Source organism: Spinacia oleracea, chromosome 6 (genome assembly GCF_020520425.1).
Source record: "Spinacia oleracea cultivar Varoflay chromosome 6, BTI_SOV_V1, whole genome shotgun sequence".
Classification (NCBI taxonomy): domain Eukaryota; kingdom Viridiplantae; phylum Streptophyta; class Magnoliopsida; order Caryophyllales; family Amaranthaceae; genus Spinacia; species Spinacia oleracea.
In genome coordinates this window covers 65,854,967-65,865,324 of record NC_079492.1, presented here as the reverse complement: position 1 = coordinate 65,865,324, position 10,358 = coordinate 65,854,967, and the positions used below count along the sequence as shown (strand labels likewise).

At 40.7% G+C, this 10,358-nt stretch overlaps 1 protein-coding gene across 1 annotated transcript; it reads left to right on the top strand.

The window, feature by feature from the left end:
• The first annotated feature begins 6,693 nt into the window (after positions 1 to 6,693).
• LOC130462520 (uncharacterized) lies at positions 6,694 to 8,807 on the top strand. Its single transcript, XM_056830922.1, has 2 exons — positions 6,694 to 6,778; positions 6,967 to 8,807. Exon 2 carries the CDS (start codon positions 6,976 to 6,978, stop codon positions 7,942 to 7,944), a length of 969 nt encoding a protein of 322 aa, XP_056686900.1. The 5' UTR covers positions 6,694 to 6,778; positions 6,967 to 6,975; the 3' UTR covers positions 7,945 to 8,807.
• Positions 8,808 to 10,358: the final 1,551 nt, after the last annotated feature.

Below are 10,358 nucleotides of genomic sequence, written 5' to 3'. Positions count from 1 at the left end.
TTTCTCGTACTAAATTTGATGTCTATATATCTTTGTTGGAAAATTCGTATTTTAATACTTTCATCATACACTCATACAGCGTAATATGGTGAGTGTTAATCTCTGGTCGAATTTGGTCTTCATAACCCTTGATTTCTTCATCACTTGTTTGAGTTCTAATCTGTCTTTTTTGGGTTGTCCTGCTTGTTTTCAGGTACATCACCGGAAGGAAGCTGTTCCCTTTTCTCTCTCCTAGGTAAAAGTAGTTTATTTTGAGATGCTTTTTCTTGGGTTCCCCCCCTCCCTTAATTTCTTTGTTAAAGAATACTTTTGATTTATTGTTCAATGTGGTCAATCTATTATTTTGTAGTTGACAGATTTTCACGTAGTTTTAGTGCTTACTTTTTCTTTTTTATATCATACTGATTGGTTTTGGTTAATGGGTATTCAGTTTTTGAGTCTTAAAGTGTGTTTAGAGAGTGTATATAAGCTTGTTTTCGAACCCAGTCAGAAGTGGAAGCTAAGAAAAAGTGGGGGAAAGACATGAAATTTAATCTAGCATTGGGTAGCCGGTCGATTTCAAGAATTTTGACTGTATCTTCTTTTGGTATGGTGGATTATGCTTTCCGAATGAAGTGTTATTAATTCTTATTTTTGAGCCAAGTTTAATGAAGACAAAGCAGTCCTAATTGGTATATATTTGTTCTAGGGTCAGCATCGTGAAATGTATTAACGGCCCATTTTGTAGCCGTTAATAAATGGTGTGAATGGGAATAAATCTAAGTGTTATTTGGCAAGAAAAAATACATCATAATGTGTAATGAACTAGTTTGCGGGAGGTCATAATAGGTAGTGCAGGTAATATTAATGTTAGTATCCATAGGATAGTTAGAGTAGAGATGCTATAAATAAGGGCACCATAGGTTTAGTGGAGGTATGTTGAGAATTGTGTGATTTGTTAGTGAGAGAGAGTGAGCCTCTCGAAAGCTCATATTGAAGAGAATCCACCTGTTGAAAGTGGAATTATCATGGTCAATTTATGTGTTTTCTGTTTTTAATCAAAATTAGCAACTTTGTCCTTCATTAAATTCTGCATCAAAATATCAGTTTGTTGCATAATGTCCATGGTAATGAAACTTTATCTCAAACTTTGCGTTTTTGTTCATAAATTTGCATTCCCACCCAATACCACCCCCAGATGGTTATGAATGGTAATGGAAATTTATGAAGAAAAAATAGATAATTTTAAGTGAACTAGCATTACCTTGGGAATAAATATTGATTTTCCTTATAAATTTATATTCAAATTCATTCTCATTGATACCATTTATTACCGGCTACCAAACGGGCCGTTAATGTCTAGCTGATGCTCAATTAATCAGGAAAATATTCATGAGTATTTTACTTTTTGTGCTGCATCTGTTTGTTCAATGGGTGCATATAAATTCATGCTCGTTTCATGGGTATCTCTAGAATATAGCAGCAACACTGACTATGAAAAGTATAGTGCTTTTAGGTTTTTTATTCAAGGGGATTAAGAGAGTTTCTCACTTTCTTGATCACTGCTTCAAGAATGCTGTGAGTTACTATTAACTGTCGTGGGTTGGCCTATACGAGGTGCACGCTCTCTAGCTGTTATAATGAAGGTCTTCCTTATTTGTATCATGCATGGAATGCTGGAACAAATATATATAGTGCCTCTTTTATTGAGATAGTAATTTTAGCTTGAGCTGTTAGTTAATTTAAAACTGAACCAGAGACTGATACTGTCAACTTGTAAATGAATTTCTGCTGAAATACAAGTATTATTAAGGCAGTCAAGTGAGACATCCCCATTTGACCTCCCTTTTTGGGACAAGCAACTCAATGATTGGGTTGTTGATTTGTTTAGTTTTTTCTCTTATGTTTAACTAATATACATCGAATCTTGTGAATTAAGCACAAGCGTGTTTATTTATTGATTAATTAATATGGATTGCAAATGAAGTATGCACCAAATCTTAGCTTGTGAATTTAAGTTTAACTAGAACATTTTTTTTAGGTTCTATAAGGAGCTACGAACGGTAGTGGTGTAGTTGGTATTTGATTATAGGTTTGGGAAGTTGTTATGTGACTAATGTGAGAATGGAGATTTCGGTTTGGGACTTGTATATTCTTGGCCTTTACAATTTTTTATGAATAAATAATGTACACTTTTTGTTACTAAAATAAGTGTCGTTTTTTACTTTTCAATATCTAATTTTTATGGTTAGTTTTAATGGAAAGAAATATATTACTCCCTCCGTTTCTTTTGGTTTGTTACGTTTGGACTTTTGCACGTTTATTAACGTATAATAAAGATTATTTTTCTTTTTTATTAAAAAATATAGCCAAGTAAAACCTCAATCCACTAATCATTACAACAATCAATAAGATTGTTTTATTTATCAAAATGAACCAATAATGGAAAAGCACAAAGATTGCTAACTTAACATTCTTGGGAAATTGCAAAGATATTTAATGAGTTGAAAAAATTAGACCAATTAAAATTAAAAGATGACACAAAAAATGATAGTTGTGAGGGGGTCGAAAAAGCACGAGGCTAATGCGTGACCTCGTCCCTCGTGGGTGTGACGCTTCTTTTTTTGTCAAATCAAGTGTAATTGGATTTCCTGTGAGTTTACACCCAATTGACTAGTAATATAGGAGTCGCCATTCAGTTTTTAACGACAATGAGAAAAACTGACAAAACCCGATTATCGTGACATAAAGGGAGTGCAATTATGTTTGACCACGACGGCCGTAGGTTCCCTTGTGATCCCTGGTGTGGGGATCTCTCAACATACACCCGCAAGGTAGAGATTGAGGGTTCGGGGGACTGTAACTACCGACAGGAGTACTCGCTCTTCGATAACTCCAGAGGCAGGATATCCTTACTAGTTCAGCATAAATAATTGAAGGGACATGCGTTAACTATTAAACTAATCTGAGTTGATTTTAACAACATGCAACATATAATACTAGATCGAGCGCGATTATCTGATTTAGATTGTATTAAGGGACCTAGCATGATAATCCAATTTCCCAACATATTATCTTTATTAGGCGTGATAGAACAATCAGATTTGATTAGTTTAACAGTTTATAAAAAGGGCGAGGAAAGCAATTAAACCATGGAAAAGAGATACATTACGACGCACCCTTGAGAGGTGCGTCACGGTTCTTAGAAAACTAACCACTTTGACTTTGCTATTTCTCCTTTTATTTAACGAATCTCAAATTACGGGACAGGATACGTTCTGTTCGATTTTTGGATCGATTGCGACAGAACGTGTGATCAATTTCGCAGCGTGAGGCTTAGGCTTAGGGGTTTAGAGTCAATACTCAGAATATGAATTGTGTGTTGTGTGTTGTTTTCACGTCGAACTTGGGGCTATATTTATAGAAAAGAGTTCGTGGAAAGATAGAATTGTAGAACTCTAATCCACGAGGAATTAGGAAAGAACACGTCCCAGGTATTTTCAGCGCCCAGGGCTGGGCGTCAAAGATTTCGGCGCCCAGCTCTGGGCGTTGATAATAGGATCCAGGCAATTTCAGCGCCCTGGGCTGGGCGTTGAAATTGATGTTTGGGCCGTTTCTTTGTCAGATTCGGACTCTTAGAATCCGGAGTGTATGAGACTTAATCGAGTCTTTTAGTGCGTATTAATTTTATGACGGGATGCGTCTGGGCCCGTTACGAACTCTAGGCTCGTTAGGATTTTAATTTAATACATAACTCTTATTTTCGAATCGTATTAGGAATAGGATTCTCTCGCAACTTCTATCTCATTTAGGATTTATGTTGGAGTGCAACACCTAATTCTGACAGGTTTCTATCTTTTATGACTTGCCACTTTTAACAACTGCCCATTATGGCAGTTACTATTTTTAGAAGGTTTCTATAAATAGCAGGTTTCGGGTGAAATGAAAAGGGTGATTGAGATTCATTATTTTATAGGAGATGCGTTGCCAAGTGGAGATTTATGTTCTCATCATCGAACCTTCCCTTTCGGGAATGGGGACAAAAGTAGGTGTCTACAGTTAGCCCCCACTTTGACTGAGTCTTGGAGTAAGACGATGGTCAAAGTATTAGACGGAGTGCGTCACACAAGCCATGGTGACCTGCTTTTGTGAGGGTCTCACGAGCCCCCGAGTGATAACATTTGACTTAAGGGTCATCACTTGAAGTGTCGACATATCCCTCACGTGTCATTGGGATTTGTCAACAGATAGTATAAAACTCCCTCACTTTGTCATTGGAAGTATCTAAAGAGGCGTAGAAACTCCCTCACTTTGTCATTGGGAGTAGCTACAGATGTTTTCGAAATTAAAGCTATAAAGTGTAATTGGGCCTGGCCAAGCCCAACCACGAGGTAAAAATGTTTTTAAAGATTCTCATTTTCAGGGCTAGCTAAATGAGAAAACCCCCTTGTTTTTATGGGACGTAAAACGAAGGAAAGTCCAGCACATCGTTCTTTTTTGGAAAAACGGAAAACCAATCCTTTTAATTTTTGGAAAAAGGGAAAACCGAAAAAAGTTATCGCTGCAGCGACTAAGGACCTGCGCGGTTAGTGACGCAGACCCCGCCGGCTAAAGATGGCGAGCCTGTCCGCTAAGGGTGGACACCCCGTCCGATAGAAGTGGACGAATCTGTTTTTGAAATTTGAAAATAAGGACCTACGCGGTTTGTGACGTAGACCCCGCCGGCTAAAGATGGCGAACCTGTCCGCTAAGGGTGGACACCCCGTCCGATAGAAGTGGACGAATATATTTTGAAATTTGTTTGTGCTTTTTGAAAATAAGGACCTACGTGGTTTGTGACGTAGACCCCGCCGGCTGAAGATGGCGAGCCTATTTTGAATTTGAAGACTTTATTTTTCGAAAACTGAGGACCTGCGCGGCTAGTGACGCAGACCCCGCCCGCTGAGGGTGGGCGAGCCCTGTCCGCTGAGGGTGGACGTCCCTGAATTCGTTTTTTTTTCAATTTGGGAACTCGCGTGGTTCGTGACGCGATCTTGCCAACTGAAGATGGGCAAGTTCCCTTTTTTGTTCATCGTGATTTCTTTTGAGAATTTCTTTTATTCATTCTTGCAAGAGCGAATTCTTTCGAGGGATGCTCGGACTTAGTTGTAACCTGAATGTGGGTTGACAACGAGTTTAGACGGACCTTTGTCTTGTGGTCATCTTTGTTCATGGTTTCGAGCTAGTCTTTACGGCTCGGTTTTTGCCACTACTTTGTCTTTGATCGGAGGACCATGTACAAGTGTTAACGGCGACCTTTCTCTGAGGTCGAAACCGGTTCTTTTGAGTTTATCCAAACACGGGACTGCGTGTAGCGTAGTCCGGGAATATGATTTTGACTCCGCACACTCTTTGTTGGAGCATATATTTTTTCGCGAGCCCCCAAGCACTTGGGCTCGTCGGTCATTTTTCGCCAAGAGAGGTACGTATTTTATAACGTCCTTTAATCATGTTTGGGGTCGTGCTCGTATGTGCGAGCGGCCTTTATAGTGGTGTGCTATTTTGGTGAGGTCGTGGAGTGCGACTTCAGTTTCCTGGCGACAAAGTTTATTTTCCAATAATATCCGGTTTAGCTTGGCCCGGATTTAATCTTTTGACAAACAAATATTTTTTATTTTGAGAAACCAACGACTTAACAATATTTTTTTGGTGTTTCGAAGAATGACCTTGATATTTATTTCGCTCATATTTGTTTTGAAAAGTGTACACATATATTCCTTGAGACGAGTCTAAGTTTTGACCAAGTTTTAACAATCTTTTTTGATATTTGGGTGCTAAAGGTGCTTTTGGGCTTGATCTTAATTGCAATAGGGCCTCGTGTCTAGCAACACGGTTTTACGTCCTTTCCTGTTCCGCGTTTTGTGAAATCTGGGCCTTGGGCTGCATATTCAGCGCCCAAGGCAGGGCGTTAATTATTTCGGCGCCCAGCCGTGGGCGCTGAAAGTCCTCTCCTGGCGATTTTTGGTTTTCAGATTTCTTAACGCGTTTCCGAATGAGATCAGGATGTCACTTGATGTCTTCAGCTATATATAGGGGCTAGATACGTCCCTATTTTCTATCACTCTCAATTTTCTTCTCTCTTGCAGTTGCTTAGTCTTAATCTCTCCTTGATTTTGTCATGTCGATTCCTCCCTTCTCACTCCAACGAGCTATTAGGCGCTGGCTACGAGCCCTTACTCCTACAGAAAAGGCTTTGTTGAAAGAATACCACTTAGAGGCACTTTTAGGCTTACAACAAATTAATATTGATTATAACTTTCTGCATGCAGCCCTAAGCTTTTGGGATTCCGATCATCATGTTTTTGTCTTTCGGGGCGACGAAATATGTCCTTTGCCAGATGAATTTGCCGCGATCCTCGGTTATCCTACTAATGCTACTCCTGCCACCCCTGGCACCATTGAAGAGGATAAAACAACCATAGGGGCTTTCCTAGGACTAGATGCTAACATGCTTGCTGAGATTGTTGTAGGTGATGAGGTTAATTTGGCAAAGCTTGTAAAACATCACTTTAGACCTAGTAAAAATATAACCGAACAAAAATTGAACATTCGAGCCCTTATATTTTGCTTGTTGAATCATTATTTGCTGTCGAATAACAATGGTGAGTTCGGTGACATAAGGTTGATCCCCTTGATTAGCCAGATGGAAAGTTGCTATTCTATTATGCCGTTGGTTGTTGCCGAGACTTTGCTGAGTGCGGATGAACTGAAGAAGGATGCCAAATCTGAATATTTTAAGGGGAGCCCCCTATTGCTGCAGGTAATCGATCTTTTCCTTGCGCATGTTTTTTTTGCATTCTTTTTTACTCGTCCTGCCTGGAGCTGAGTTTCAGCGCCCAGGGCTGGGCGTCAGAATTTTCGGCGCCTGGTCCTGGGCGTTGAAACTGCGCCCCAGGCTTCGTTTGTTTACTTATTATTTTTTGATCTGATCGTACCCGTTTTTTGCAGATTTGGCTCATGGAACGACTTAGGCTCTTAGAAATTCCTGCCGATCCTAAACATTATCGCCCTATAGCCTTGGGTAACCGGAAGTGTTTGCACCGAGGCCAGGACGAGGCCGAGTGGGCCTCCTTTTTTACTCATGGTATCTGTTCTATTAAATGGGTGGTACCGTGGTGGGGTTTGACTACTATGACGGGGGGTTCTGATGTATCGGTTTATGTTTCTTTGTTGGGGCTATCCCGTCCCATTTATATCTTTCCTTACCGAGTCATGCGCCAATACGGCTTAAGGCAGACTATCCCCTTTTCTGATACAGTACCACCTAAAGTAGCGGCCTTTTCACAAGCACGGGTTCAAGCGTGGGCTAAGTGTTATGATGGTCTCCCGCGTTGGGCCGTAGCTACAAATGGCTTTGTGGGTCTTTCTGAAAACTACAAGTTGTGGATGAGCTCCGATGATAAAGCTGTGAGGACCGAGGCTCGAAATGGGGAGTCGGCTGAGCTTTTGATACCTCGTATTCGGGTTAGATATGAGGGCCGTGATTCTGCCAATCTTCGCACCCATGGTATTAAGACTGTGAAAGCTCGTCCTGATCGAAAGCGAAATGAAGTTCCTCCCCGTTCCAGTTCTAGGCCTAAGAAGATGCCTAACATGAAGGGGCCTGCCGTTGCTAAAAGAAATGCAAGCTCTCGCGGAGATCGTCGCCGGAACAATGTATGGGTTAGGAAGGCTCAGCCGTCTGTAGAAACAGTGACTAATCTAGTTGATGTTGATGATCCTTCTCCCACCATTGTCTGTGCCCTTGAGGCTGAGCGGGCTATAACTGAGAATGTTTCTGAAGTCTTGGCATCTTTGGAAGTTAGTGTCCAGGAGCCGGTCCTTATGGAGATTGATATAGGGGCAGCGCAGAAGACTGTGGGGGTGGATCCTGCAAACCTTGCCCTCTACAAGACTTTATTTGATGATCCGGAAGAGCTAGAGTAGTGTAGTTCCTGCTAGGGTGTAGGTGCCCTTTGTTTATTCCAGTTGTGTTTGTTTTTTCCCTTTTAGAACTTTTGTTTTCCTTCTTATTATTTTTTAATAAAGGCGTATTTTATTTTTTACTTTCGTTTTTGCTTCTCCCCCTTTTTTTTATATTTTATATATGTCTAACATTTTTGCACAATGTATATATATTTTGCTATTTAATTGGACCGAATCCATAAATAGGATTGCCTACGTATCTTTGTTAGAATCAGGTCGCGCGTAGTTCTAGCTAGAATAAATTCTAGGATGCCGGATTTTAATAGATATGCCCTGAGGTGGAAACATATTATTTAATCGGTCAAATGAGTGAAGTACATCATTAATTTCGTCTGCTGTTTTTTTTTTTTTTTTTTTAATTTTTTTTTTGCCGTAAGCCGCATATAAAGGTCAAATTCCATTGTTTTTTTTTGTACGGTTATATTTTTTGGTACGCATATCTGGATACGTGCTGTACCCCCCAAGTGTTCGTTATTTTTCCGTTATGTGCGGATAAGATGACGAGCACTTCTGAAAATAAGTTAGGCAAGCAGAGAGTTTCAACGCCCAGGCTGGGGCGTCAAAGATTTTGGCGCCCAGCCCTGGGCGCTGAAAATGATTTCTGGGCGGTCGTTTTTGACGCTTTGCTTCACATGTTCTTGCATTTATTTCTTTTTTTCTTCGTTTTGTGCTTTGCTTTTTACTCGTATTAAAATCAATTTTGAGGCTATTTCGGAGGCTTTTTTGACTGTTAGCGTGAGACGCATTTTTGTCCGGATTAATTTTTTCTATTCGTGACTCGAAAAGGCTTTGAAAATGGAGTTAGGGTGCGGAAGATATGAAGATCTTTGTATGGGCTTTTGAGTGGGCTGAGGTGCGTGTTGATGCCGGGGGCGGCGTTTATTTTTATGAGTTTTTTTCTTGAGCAACATTTGCATGGTTTCTTTTGCTTTCTTTGGGTTGCATGGGTTAGACCCTTACGTTTTGGTAATATGATAATGTGGTTCATTTTAGGGTTTGATGAATTCCGATGTCGCGATTCAAGACCGAGTGGGCCTTGTTTATTGGGCCTAGAGTGGACCGCCTCTTTGCAAGTACGTTTGGTGCTCATTTAGTGTTAGAAATAAAGTTTTTAGGAGGAATATTACGCCTTTATTAATTTGGAAAGTAAGCAAAACACACTGAAATAAAATTAACCTATATTCTAAGGGGTCTTAGGACCATCTAAAGCCTTTATTTTTTTTTCTACCAATCTAAAGAACTACTAGGCGCTTTTTACTATGGTTCTTTATATGGCTCAAGCCTTGGGTTTAGTCTCGTAAAACTTTGGTCCTTCATCGGTACTCATCTTGAATTCTATTCCTTTTGCGTTGACCCACTGATATGTCTTCACCCATCCGTTCTCGATCTCTTCTAGTGTTGATGCAGGAGCTATTAACCGGGTTGGGTCGAAACCTTCATCTTGTAAAGCTAGGGTAGTCATCACAGTCTCGTCCTCCATAGGCCTCGATTCGTTAAACAATATCCATAGAGCCTAGTTGTCCAATATTTCAGCTGTTTTGGTCTTGGTGAGGTGGGGTGCCTCATCCAAGGTGTGGCAGTCATGGAAAATTTCAAATCCGGGTTTTAGCAAGCCGTCCTGAACGAAGGGTTCAGGGAAATCACAGCATGGGTGCTCTTCTCCTTCCCGTACGAACATCCCGTTAAGGGTCCTTTGATACGGGGGAAGGAGGGTGGTTTGTTTGGCCTTGTTAAGGCGTAGCCCAGACAGGCGGTCATCAATATCTTCCTCCGTTGGTTCATAGCCTAAGCCAAAGGGAGTAGATTTGGTGGGTAAAGGATGGAATGTGTATTCCTTCTTCCTTATGCCCAATGGGGTTCCTGGGAAATAACCTTGAGCTAACAGCATTCTAGGGACGACTCGGGATGCGCGCGGGTCTAGGAATGCTGGATCATAGTCTTCGATGAACTGGATTGCTTCATCCATTTGGAACCCATAAAGGTCGTCTGCAGTTTCGGCCCACTAGTAGAAAAAATCTTTATTGCAGCCCCCTTGTTGAAGGGGGCATAGAGAAATACGCTTCAACAACCAATCGGTCAACGCGGGTCAAACATTATAAAGAGTTGTTGAAGCGAACATTTTTGTTGTTCGCTTCAATATCAATTGTTGAAGGGGGCATTAAAGGTTCGCTGTAACAAATAATAATCGCATATACTCCAACTTTTAATTCTCTCTCCTCCTCATTTCTTCTGTTAGCGTGAAAGAATCATTTCTCTCTCCTCTCCCCTCTCCTCGCTCCCGGTTCAAAACTCCTCAAACCATCCGCCCCTTTCCATGGAAGGTATATCTTCTCTCCCTCTCCCTCATTCTCTTCAAAGAAGGTGTCTTCATAAAA

Bases quoted from the DNA above. Each gene is read 5' to 3' on its own strand.
- LOC130462520 (XM_056830922.1), top strand. From the start codon at position 6,976: ATGGAACGACTTAGGCTCTTAGAAATTCCTGCCGATCCTAAACATTAT.